This window comes from Nylanderia fulva, unplaced genomic scaffold (assembly GCF_048542155.1).
Source record: "Nylanderia fulva isolate GAGA-0341 unplaced genomic scaffold, ASM4854215v1 Scaffold32, whole genome shotgun sequence".
NCBI classification, from domain to species: domain Eukaryota; kingdom Metazoa; phylum Arthropoda; class Insecta; order Hymenoptera; family Formicidae; genus Nylanderia; species Nylanderia fulva.
The window spans coordinates 2,034,136-2,047,277 of record NW_028190390.1 but is presented as its reverse complement, the minus strand read 5'-3'; the positions used below and the strand labels follow the sequence as shown (position 1 = coordinate 2,047,277).

General features: G+C 34.7%; 1 protein-coding gene across 7 annotated transcripts in view; it reads left to right on the top strand.

Annotated features, from left to right (window-relative positions):
* The window catches only part of shaker (potassium voltage-gated channel protein Shaker), a 125,704-nt gene that overhangs the window by 98,418 nt on the left and 14,144 nt on the right, over positions 1–13,142 (top strand). For 6 of the 7 annotated variants that reach the window (XM_029313661.2, XM_029313668.2, XM_029313667.2 and 3 more), the window contains 6 exons: positions 819–942; positions 2,747–3,012; positions 3,445–4,088; positions 6,550–6,679; positions 12,622–12,812; positions 12,934–13,101. In XM_029313661.2, coding sequence (XP_029169494.1) covers positions 819–942; positions 2,747–3,012; positions 3,445–4,088; positions 6,550–6,679; positions 12,622–12,812; positions 12,934–13,094 — 1,516 coding nt within the window. In that variant the 3' untranslated portion in view covers positions 13,095–13,101. Of the gene's footprint in view, positions 1–818; positions 943–2,746; positions 3,013–3,444; positions 4,089–6,359; positions 6,490–6,549; positions 6,680–12,621; positions 12,813–12,933; positions 13,102–13,142 lie in introns of all 7 variants that reach the window. The other variant, XM_029313662.2, reaches the window with a different exon arrangement.

The following is a 13,142-nucleotide window of genomic DNA, read 5'->3' as shown; positions in this document are numbered from 1 at the left end:
AATTCTTATTTTTGAGATTTAAAAGATTATAGACTAATTTAATTTATTTCCAAAACACATTATCTTCACAGTCATGAAGTGTCTTGAATCTCAGTGTTTTGATCTCACTTAATTAACGCCTGATAGTTCGCCGACGTAATTCCGATGATTGTCGTCCTAACATTCACTCGAATCTTGTGTTTTCGATCTATTTGACTATCATCGAGATCGACGCGTATCCATCAATTGCTCGACACACTTTCGACGGTACTGTGTACATATCAGTTCAAGTAGAGGTTGTTAATAACAAGTAGACATTAACATACGTAGAATATTGTAGATTATAGATATGCATCGTGTGTGTCTATTTCCATTTGGCCATTAGAACGTCAAGTCTAGCAGCCTAGCGGATACATATATACATATATATATAAGCCATGCGTTCAACTAATAGTCTATTAATAAGACAGTCTGTGAACCATTTTCTGGTAAACTGAAAGTCTACTTGCTTAATGTAGTGCCGGAAAAATACTGAGCATTTACAATACAATAATTGTATATTAAAAATCTATAGAGAATTATAAATGGTAATTTTACTGTATCACATTAGTGCCATATCCTAGAATGGTTATGTTGTATACAAATTTTTGTAGACTAACATATATGAACATATCTTAATCTCAATTTCAATCTAGTAATTTAGCAATCTAATAATTTCCCTATTTTCTGTAATCTATATTATATAGAATGTCAAAGTTATTGAAATAGCGGTGCGATATAACTTTTTGGGTCTGCTGTTGAAAAGTTTCTTAACGATGTTACGACTTTGATTATTGCAGATCGCTGCCGAAACTCAGCAGCCAGGACGAGGATGGGACGAATCCCCACACTCAATACACAGGCGTCACACACTTCGAGCCCATACCTCACGATCATGATTTCTGCGAGAGGGTCGTCATCAACGTAAGTTTGTTTTAGCGAGTTTAAACACTTTAATCCCGAATCTTCTGCCACTTTATGGATCGATGACTTTATGAACCTTGTCTTACCATTAATCTTTCTGCCAGAAAACATGCACAGCGTTGTAAGGATATATCGTCGTCATTTTATGTCATTATTTAGATTAAAGAATATTCGAGGGAAAGATATTAGAAGTTTTTGGCTCTTTATAATCCTTGGCACCATCAATTCTTGGAACGAAAAATTTTCGATTCTAAACGCCAAAAAAGTTTCGTCCTCACAGGAATCTTGGCGCCACAGATCCTTAATCTCGCAAAACTTTTGGCGCTATAAATTCATAGATTCGATGCTTTTCAAGGCGAAGGCGATAAAATTACTAATATCTCAAATATAATTTTATTTAAATATTGCTTTTTCCAATATTGCTTTTCTCTCGTTAGCATTTTTGCCGTCTTCCTTTTATCGCGAAAATCGTTAAAATCATGCATAATGTTTTAAACGCATAGGTAAACTCCAGTTCGGTTCAATATTCGCGCGCGTTCTTCTTTTCAACGAGGTGATATTATCTTATAAGACATGAAGTGACCTACAGACTGCGTTTTGGCGGCCGTCCAAGTTCGTCTTGGAATCGGGGGCGATATAGCATCAAGGTCGTATTGTATGAACGGAATTATCTGTCCTCGCGGATGACACGACTGCATTGCGCCAATTACAGCAATCGGTTCGATCAATGCGTTTCATTCCTTTTTTTCACTCTTTTTTCTGCCTCGCAATGGAATCGAAAACTCAACAGAGGTCAAAGCACGCTGCGTGATGCGTGGGTAGAACATGTTAGGTATCATGGGATCGATGTGTAATTAGAACATGCACACACATTTGAGTACTAACACATATGATTTTTCTTTCATTCTCAGTTAAAAACAGAATATTAAGAAATAATTAAAAATTATCTAAAAAATTACTTTATGAAAAAATAGCTTTAATCTTTCGAAGTATATCGGTCTTTTTACAATAAATTTATTTTATTTTCTTATCTTCTTTTATATGTCAAGTCTAGACTTTCTTCCATGAGATTCTTTAAATAAAATAAAAATATTTTATCGTTGAAATCACATTTGTACTACTTCTTCTTTCTTCTCTTCTCTATTTTCATTGGTTTCTTTTTGGACCATTTTACCGTGAATATAGAGATAGAGTTTGTTTTTTTTTCCTTAAGTGATATTCAGTTTTTGGCGAGAATGAGTGATGTTAATTGAGTTGTTATTGTTGAAGCGAAAAGTACTGGGATATTTTTACACATTTCATGGAAGAAAAATAAAAATCGCAATGTTTCGTGAAAAGAATTAGTTATATCGTTTATCTTAAAAATTAGCCTTTAATTTAAAAAAGTCTTCCTATTCAAATATTTACTTTCACAGATATCTTATATAAATTTTATATAAATATTAAGAGTAATATAAATATTATAAGATCATTGTTACACAAATCTTTAATAAATGTTTTCATTAATTTTCAACTTAACAGACACATCAGCTTTGACGAAATTAATTTTGACGTTGAATTGTAGATTTTTCTTGAAAATGTTGGAAATCTTACAATTAGAAAGAATTACCTCGCTACTTAACATAAGTTAACAACGTTAGATGAGTGATCTACTCTCGATCAACATGATAATCTCCGATAATACGTTGGTCCTTTTGTAACGAGCAGCTCCTACATCCCACGCCCGCCCCAATTAACCGCTTGAGCGACACGCCCCGTCCAGCGCGGCGCCACTGTACCAATAATCGATTGCTGCGATCGACAGGTGAGCGGGCTACGGTTTGAGACACAGCTGCGTACGCTGAACCAATTTCCGGACACGCTGCTTGGCGATCCAACACGGCGGCTCCGATACTTCGATCCGCTGCGCAACGAATACTTCTTCGATCGGAATCGACCTTCCTTCGATGCTATACTCTACTATTATCAGAGCGGCGGTCGCCTACGCCGCCCGGTCAACGTCCCGCTCGATGTCTTCTCCGAGGAGATCAAGTTCTATGAGCTGGGCGAGATGGCGACTAATAAGTTCAGGTACGCGAGAGCGAATCTTTAAATTAAAATTAGGGTGTGCGAGAACAGTTACTTAAAATTAGGATAAACAGATTTCTCGGTTTCATGAGTCTACAAGTTTTTCAAATCCAGCATTCATAGTTTTTTGTTCTAATTACGCATTACGTGTACTACACTTGAGAATCTTTACAATTACCCTTATAGATTTTTTGAGCAATTAAGAGTGGATCTGTTCCTTATACGATGACACAGCTGTGCAATTCCACATGTTCTTGCTTCTTCGGATCTTAGTTACAATCTTGTACTCAAACTTTGCTCCCGTAAAATTACAGTTCTCTCAAAAAAGGATCCTCAAACTTTACAAACATTCTATACCACGAATACGAGTGTAGAAGATTTAAAGAAAATAGTTCTATTGTAGAGAGATTAATGAAGTAATGACTAATCAAATAGGGAAGACGAAGGCTTCATCAAGGAGGAGGAAAAGCCGCTGCCGTCGCACGAGATGCAGAGGAAGGTCTGGCTGTTGTTTGAGTATCCGGAGAGCTCGCAAGGCGCCCGAGTGGTCGCCATAATCTCCGTGTTCGTGATCCTCCTGTCGATCGTGATCTTCTGCCTGGAGACGCTGCCCGAGTTCAAGCACTACAAGGTCTTCAACACGACGACGAACGGCACGAAGATCGAGGAGGACGAAGTGCCGGATATCACGGACCCGTTCTTCCTAATAGAGACTATTTGTATCATCTGGTTCACATTCGAGTTAATAGTGCGCTTCCTCGCCTGCCCAAACAAATTCAACTTCTTCCGTGACGTAATGAACATCATCGATATCATCGCGATCATTCCGTACTTCATCACCCTCGCCACGGTGGTGGCCGAGGAGGAGGACACACTGAATCTACCCAAGGCGCCGGTAAGCCCACAGGACAAGAGTACGAACCAAGCGATGTCCCTGGCGATACTCAGGGTAATCAGGCTGGTCAGAGTGTTCCGGATATTCAAGTTATCTAGGCATAGTAAAGGCCTCCAAATCCTCGGGCGGACCCTCAAGGCCTCCATGAGGGAACTCGGGTTGCTCATCTTTTTCCTCTTCATCGGTAAGTTCGATAAAGAGTCAGTAATATGGCGACAATAATAATTTATTATTATAATAAGTTATATGAATCTAGATTTTTGAGTTCCCAAGTTGCATAGTAATTTTACTATACAATTTGGATGTATTTATCCAAAGTGCATTGACATTTACAGCTGTACCACTAAGTATGCATAATGAATTTTCATTATCGATATCAGCTATTATACAATTAAAAATATGTCAATACACTTTCTTAAATTTATATGTTAATATGTGAGAGAGTTATAAATGTGTGAGAGGATTATAAATTAAATAAAATCAAAATATATAGAGAGAGGGAGAAAGAAAATATATAGATAGATGAATGACGCATCAAGAAGAATAAGAACAGAAGCATTTAACAGAAATCGCGCGAGGTCGAGGTGATCGAGCTTTCGCTATTCTAGTTTGCATTATGTAACACATATTGTATGCAAATACTTGGAAGTTTGAAACTGTTCCACGGAGGACCTTGGAATTACCATGGATGATGAAATCGCGAACAGCTGTTTTTATTGTCTGAAAATTTATGACAACTTTGCATCTTTCCCTTTCTCAGTATATCTAGTTTTTTCTCGTGTATTATATATATATATATATATATATATATATATATATATGTATATATGTATGTGTGTATGCACCAGTCCTAGAATGAATGAAAATATGAAATTTTGCAATTTCTTGTAGATTCTTCAATTTTTGACGCAGATCTGTTTGTACGCGCAGATATTTACTTACAAAAATTTGTTTTATGAAATTATAAGCAAATTTGTGATGCATATTACACGCAAGAAGAATTGATTGATGAAGAAGTTTATTCACTTAACTTTGTGATTCGTTGATGGCAAAGATCAAATTATCAGCATAGATGTTTTCGCGGAGAAATTGCTTATAATTCAACAATTTCCCGGATGTTTTCTTCTTCGCTGACTCAGAGACATTTAAAATATCATTTTGGGAACTTTGTTCCTTAGTAATCGCTTTTTTGCGTGAATACTCGTCGTTAAAAGAAACGGACAAACAAGATTTATGGTGCTGTTTTTGTCTATTGCTATTCAATGCGGATGGTAACTTTCGAAAGCTGAAATCTTTGCCGAACTATTTGTGTCATAAGAGCTTTGAAAAGGGAATATACAAGAAAGGATGCAGATAGAAGGCAGAGTTTTGAATAATATTTTTAAGTTATTATATTTTTTTATAGGTCATAGAAATATGTGTTGAAAGTTGCTGCGCAGAAATAAAATTTTTGGAGTCTAGTTTAAAAAATTTAAAAATAGAACACAATGCAATTACACGACAATACACTTTGTTCTTACATTTTACAAGATAAATGTATTATTTTGATAATATCTGATTCGATAATATCGCGTAATTATGCGTGATCAATTTTAACTTTTAACTGATGTTGTGTTAAAATATTTATTAGATTGTTGTATAATAAATTAATATACAATTATTTATTTTCTGTTATATTAATACACACATAATGACATATTATACATATCATTATTTTCCAATTCTTTTATATATTATATTAAGAACGAGAATTCGTTATGATATGAATCGTATAAATATCGAGAAATGTTGTTTAGTAGAATAATAATATTTATCGAAATCAAATTATACTTTTAAGTTTAATAAAATTTAATTAATATAGTAAAAAATGATAACAGTTGAAGAATCACTTTTCTAAATGAGTTTGTTATCTCATTTAAACATCTACTGTACAAATCTGTCTACACTTAACCCAATTAACCCTCTTTCAAGGATAAGATTTCCTACAGCCCACAGCTAAGCTCTCAGTCTTGCGGACGAAGAATTCCCGTCATCGAACATACCAAATATGCCAGCAATTAGACAATGAGTATCGCAAAAGCACAAGAAATTTTTTTTTCCGCCACTGAATGAACAAGTCGCAGGTGTCCTATCAGGAAGGAATCATCGGAATCAGCTGATTCTAGTTTTAGGACGTTTCAGATGCAATTGCGATTATCCAGATCAGGCTGAGTTCCAGTAACTAGGCCGTAACATATTCAACTGGTTTATTATGACATCTGAACTGTCCAGGCGTGATCAATCGATCATCTGGATGACCAAGTGGGCGATTCCAGGTTGGAACCACCTAATCAGAAGGTCGCACAGATTGGACGATCCTAGTGGTCGGGTTCCGCGTCCGTGGAATGTGTCGACATACGCGAGCGCGGATGATGACACCGTCTTGACTCGTGCCTTCCTCTTGTGTGCGTTGCAGGTGTGGTGCTGTTCTCGTCAGCGGTCTACTTCGCGGAGGCCGGCACGCAGGACAGCTTCTTCAAATCGATACCGGACGCGTTCTGGTGGGCGGTGGTCACGATGACGACCGTGGGCTACGGCGATATGAGGTACAGAGTCACCGGGGGCGTTAAACCCACTGAACCGGTGTTTTCTTCCTTGCATTGCAGGTGTGGTGCTATTCTCGTCGGCGGTATACTTCGCGGAGGCCGGCTCCGAGAATTCGTTCTTCAAGTCCATTCCGGACGCGTTCTGGTGGGCCGTTGTCACGATGACGACCGTGGGCTATGGTGACATGACGTATGATGTACTCACTTTCATTTAAGACTCTAGTTAATGCCCGCAAAACAGTGATGGCCGCGTCAGGTCGTCGATAGAGAGCGAGCGAGAGTGAAAGAAAAAAAAGAGAGAGAAAGAGAGAGAGCGAAAGGGAGAGAAAGAGAGAGAGAAAGGGAGAGAAAGAGAGGAATCTAAGAAAAACTCACGCAACTCCTTGGCCTTGATTTATTTTTGACATCTTTTTGAAATTGCACCAAGAATCATTTAATGCTTAAATATTTCCTTGATTAAAAATTGACATTGAAGTTAACATTCTAATGATAATTTAATGATGATTTAAGTGATAAATTTTAAAAAAACTTATGAGTTTAGAAAAAACGTGCATATTCTCAAATAATTTGTATATTTTGTTTTATTAGTATTGTGTGTGTGTAATAGTCTTTAATATTTAATATTTATTGTATTTAAAGATTAAAACTAATAGAGATCGTTGGTGCAATTACATTTTTTCCTTCCTTATCTTCCTTCTAGTTGACACGCGTTGCACATTTTAATTATTTCACGTATTTGTCACGTATTGTTCTGTTTACCTTAAATTGGTGGATTACGAAATCATTTAACGCGATAAAGTGGTTTTAATAAGTAGGAGTTTACTTTATGTTTTTTCTTCCTTCCAATTGACACGCGTTGCACATTTTAATTATTTCACGCATTTGTCACAAATTATTCTGTTTATCTTACATTGATGATAACGAAATCACGCGATAAAGTGATTTTGATGAATAGGAGTTACATAATTCTTTCTTGCTTTATACGCTCATACGGGATTTTATAATTTCGTATAAAAAGTTATAATTAATTCGATTACTGTTTTATAATCATTTATTCAAAAATAATTTAAAATTTTAGTTTGGATTTTAGCCAAAATTTAATTGAACAATTAAGTTATTTGTGTAAGATTTTGGAATTAAAATAATTAAAGTTTTTACATATAAATGTCAATTATTCTTTTACCGTTGAATTAATAAAATTGATACAGTTTTCCAATCGTCTTCCTATTCATTTTTTAATCATATTCGCATATTCATTAATCAAAGTTGACACATTTCATGCATCCTTGATTTCATATATAATTTGTCTCTCTTTTGCATGAGATTCTTTAAATATTTCAGGTTTTATACATTCCTATTTGAATTTCACAATTATTTAATATTCTGAAGTCTGACGAAGACTTTTATATTAAACTCTGTATATTATTATGCTAAATTTCACTCAATTACAATTAGAAAGTCCTAAATATCGCGCATAAAAATTGTAATTATATTCTCCATTGACTTACAATTATATTTTCAATATTCGAATAAATGCAAACTACAATTCATGTTTTACTTCATACATCATCCCTCTAAATATTTTCGCCTATTTTACACCTTTTACATGCTAAGATATTTTGTTATTATTTGTTCTACAGATTCATAAATTCATCAAGTATTTGTCAAGTTTGTGGAAATTGGTTTATTTTTAGTGATAATTTTTGGAAGAAAAATAACAAAATTTTTTAAATAAATAATTTTTAAGTTAAATTAATAAAAAATGAATTATAAAGCGACGAAATTGAAACTATATACATTACATCGGAATTATTGTAAGTGTTTTTGAATTTCTTGAAATTATTACAAAGTAGCTTACGGAGCATTTTGCACGAATGTATAAAATTAGCGCGAGTTGGATTCTCAGCAGTAATTTTCGCGCTCGTAAAAACTTTGGCGGCGTCTATTGTTTCTACTGCGTATTACATCTTGTAACTACTTAAACATGGCTTTTAAGAATCGGAAAAAATGTCTACGGTATCCTTCTCATTTTAACATTTGCGCGCAACGAAGGGAGTCTTTAATTTGATAGATGTGTTTTATAGATTTTTTACTAAAAACAAAGAATGTCGCAAACTACGATTCATTATAGGCTCAATTATTTTTGAAATCTCAGTGTTTTAAAATTTTTAGATTCTTTTTTGAAAAAAATATTGAGATTTCAAAATTTTTGACAAGAGGTCATCATTTTCATCAAATTTTAAAAAATAAATCTAAATTTAGTTTAATCAAATGTGGATTAGGTTAGAGTTTTTAGTTAAATTATAGAATTTTTGAGTTAAGTTGGAATTTCAATTCGAAAGTATTTACGATGTGTTAAAAACAAAAGATACAAAAAACACGGTATGATATTTGTTATAATAATTGTAAGTTTAAAATATTTAGTGTAAAACATTTTCATTAAAGTATAAAGCACAACGCATACACGGTTTCTTCATCTTTTGCCATAGATGGAATAAAAAAGAATCGCTTCGCGATACTCTTAATTTTCCATCATTGAAAAAAAATGTCCGACGTGTTGCGGTCTGGGAGACTTCTCGGGCCAATTGTCTACCGTAAATCAATAAATGTCCTCAGACACGGAACCGCCCTGAAGCGAAAGGAAAAATCACGGAGAGATTTGAAACCGCCACGCTACGCTACACCTCACGTATCGATCGATGCACACGAAATGTGTGCGCGTGGCCGCGAGGTATCCGGCTATTCCACTTCCGATGACCTTTGCGCGACGTGGTTTGTTGAACTCGCGCTATAAATGGTCAATATTGTTTGTAAGATTGACACTTGCTCTTTGCACACTGCCGAGTAATTGTCTAGTAAAAATCGGAATAATAAGAGAAATTTTTTAAAAATTGTAGAAATACATACTTGGAAAATTTTTGTTCGTCCTTGCAATTTTCAGTATGTTTAATATCATCATTGATATAAAAAAATGTCAAGGCATGCAAGAGATCGCCCGAGATCCGTTGTGGCTTTGTTTATTTTATTAGAAGTAATTCGATGACGCAATCGGGGTGGTATGATTGACTTTGCGTAGAAGCAATCGAATGTAATCGCTGAACAACATCGATAACACGTGGCTCACGCATGATACAAGGATCATTTAATAAATAAAGTCAAACGGCTGTTGTTTTAATACGGTTTATTGAATGGATCTAACAATTTATCTATTTTTTTTACATAATCCCCTGTTACAATTATACACTTGTTCTAACATTCTATTAATTGTGTTATACTAGCAGCACAAAATTCTTTGTTTTTCTACTTGAGTCAATTTTTTCGATTTTTGTTTTTACTTCTTCGTTACTGTAAAACTTAATTCCACGTAATGACTATTTGAGGAGGTCAAATAAAAAGAAATTAATAGATGTGGCAAAACTTTCCAGCCTAATTTTCCATTTTTCTTTTTCAGCCACTTTTGAATTGATCAATCCACTTGTAAAAATTCGCACGTTTCATATAACTTTTATCCTATTTCTTGAGCATCCGGGAGTAATTTTCAAATGGTTTTGCATTATTAGAAATCAGAAATTTTATCATAAAATGTTTTTTAAAAGTGCAATTTTTGAGAGGTCATTATTGAATGAATGATAAAGGTTATATATGTATATTTAAATAATTGTAACACAACTGTTTTAAATTGATGACAAAAATGCCAATATATGATTTTGAAAAATATCATATTTCTTAACTTACTTTACAAATTTTTTTGAACTATAGCCGTTTATCTCTTTATTTATTGAATGGCATTTGCGTGAACGTTTACGGAATGGTGACTACCACATTTAATGGAAAGTCTTGAGTGGAAGCGGACCGACCATGAGATTCTCTGACCAGAGTCTGAAATTCACTTTTGTTTTTATCTTCGGTTAAAAGTACATTCTAACAACATGAGAGAAATTACATTACTTTAACACATAGAGAGATGATGGACAATATCTTTCTAACTTCGTACATTAGGTCGATAAATAAAAGGAATTTTCCAAAAAAAGATTCCCATTTCTAATCATCCTAAACTTTGACCTGTCGAATTGACCAATTCATTGATGAATCTTTAAGCTCTTTACTTATTGAAACTTTTGGTTTTATTCGAATTTATCCGCATTATCTCATCGATACTTTATTCTTCCTCTATTCCATAATTTAGTTTTACAGATCCTTGCGTGTGCTCTCTAAAAAAAGGGTCTCCCGAGAGTTTTAATCTTACAAAATATCTTGATGAGAAGGATCGATGCATGCATTCTTGCCTGACGATTGCCCAGCATGCGATTGCCCACGCAGACTATTTTCATTACAATATATAGTCACAATTATTATAGTAAACATTACTTTTTTTGCTCGATCCCATTTCTTCTTATAATTACGTTAGCATCATTACGATCACCATGGTCATGGATCACAAAGGCCTATAATATAGTAACTTAACGGGAACGATTTGTTTCTTATAACTAATGCCTTTTTTACTTTAATGATTGCTCACTTTAATAGAGCAAGTCTTGCACATATGTAGGCGAGTTATTCATTCATTTACGAATTTGTTACATCAATATTTAAATACCAACGAAAAGTTGACTTCCAATTGCTTTGTGGTTAATTGACAATAATCACAAATTTGCTTTTTTAATCTAAGCTTTCTAAAATCTCGATAAGAAATTAAAGCACATTGATCTTTTAGTAGTTTTGTGTAAAATAAGTATACTTTAATGTTTTTAAATAAAAAAATAATCACTATTTTGTTTGTTAAATTGATTATTAATTCTCTCATATTTTAATAGTGTTAAAATGAAAACAAAACTATAGACAAGGCGAGAAAAAATATAGACAAGACGAAGACATATGAGCTTTTCGTTTGTACTTACATATTTGTACGATGGGCAAAAATTTCTTTCTGAACTTACGACATGCACGTAATCTAATTGGCGCCTCGTAAATGCCGGTTCAGATGCGGAAAAAAGCTTGGCCAAATTAATTCACCAGAATGTTAAACGGAATGTGAAAACATAAAGACAAATACGCATGAAAAAATGCTTTATAAATTTTTGTTCAAAGTATATATAATTAATAACGTAATAATTTTTTACAATTGTTCAATCGTAACAATTCTTCGTAGAGCGTTACATACAACGGTTTAAAGTAAATTATTAGAGCGATAATATAATGTTATTATTAATATAATTTTCTGCAATATTATGCCATTCGATATTTTTGAAGAATATCAAGCTATTTTTATCCAGGTCACTAATAATAACGCTATAATTTCTCATGTCTCTTCAATATTACAAGGAGTAATTATTCAGTATATTTCGCGAATGCCTGTAAAAAAGAAGGACCGCACTCAATTATCTTGTCCTTCTCGAAAACTCGAAGTACGCCGATTCGGTCAAGTGCTTGCCTCCGTTGTGCATCATCGATATATCGAATTGTTCTGGCCTTACTGTAACGAGGCGCAACCGAGTGCGACTGAATTGAAAAATTAGCCGATTAGGCTCAATGTGTAAATTTTGAAGAAATGAAATAGCACAGGTTGCCGCATCATTCTCAGTGGACCAGTAGCGCAACGTGCTTTAGCACGCAATTCACCAAAGAAGCCATTTTAGCGAGTCCTTACGTTAGTCCCGTAGTCTAGAGTATTCGCTTATAGACACGCGTCACGCGTCGCTATATTTATATACGATTGAGAACATATAGAATCAGTCGCGTAGCGTTGGTTGGAATAGAGAATTGAGAGTGTCAGTTTGGAAAATTCCCGAAATATATTGAGATGCGCGGCCGACCTTGTTCGGTCCTAGGTTTATCGACAAAATGTATTCTGGTTAGTCAGTTGAATGTGCAATCGACATAATCCATGTGTTATAGTATACGTCCACCTCGTTTAATATTCCGCCAACGCACGTGGAGACAATCATCATGTATTTATAGGAGCCTCCAATACCGCATAAGTAGCGCCACACTCAAAAAACACGGCAAATTCATACAAGATAGAAACACCACACCTAGCACCAAAAGTTGAAAATTGCGTTCCGTGATCTCTCCAAGTTATGCGTACTTAGGACATGACATCTAATATCGGTATTTTTCTTGATTCTGTTCTAGGCCCGTGGGAGTCTGGGGAAAGATCGTTGGTTCATTATGTGCGATTGCCGGTGTCCTGACGATCGCCCTACCCGTCCCCGTTATCGTCTCCAACTTCAACTACTTCTATCATCGTGAGACTGACCAGGAGGAGATGCAGTCGCAAAACTTTAATCACGTGACCAGCTGCCCATATCTTCCTGGCACTTTAGGTATGCCATAATGTCTTCATGGAATACATAAGGATTATTGATAATAAATTAGAATAAATATAAATAGAAAATGCGAAATAAGGATTTTGATAGGAAAATATACATTTTGTGTGTCCTTTAGGTCTGAAGAAGATCTCGATGTCGGAATCCTCATCGGATATAATGGAACTGGAGGAGGGCACCTTGTTTACTCATCCAGAGATAACTAAGAAGTCAAATTGCAACCCTCGCCACAATAATAATATCAATCCAGCCTGCATGAGCATCGAGACTGACGTTTGACTACTAGGTATTGCAGATTTAATTCATGCCCGCATACATTATACTCGC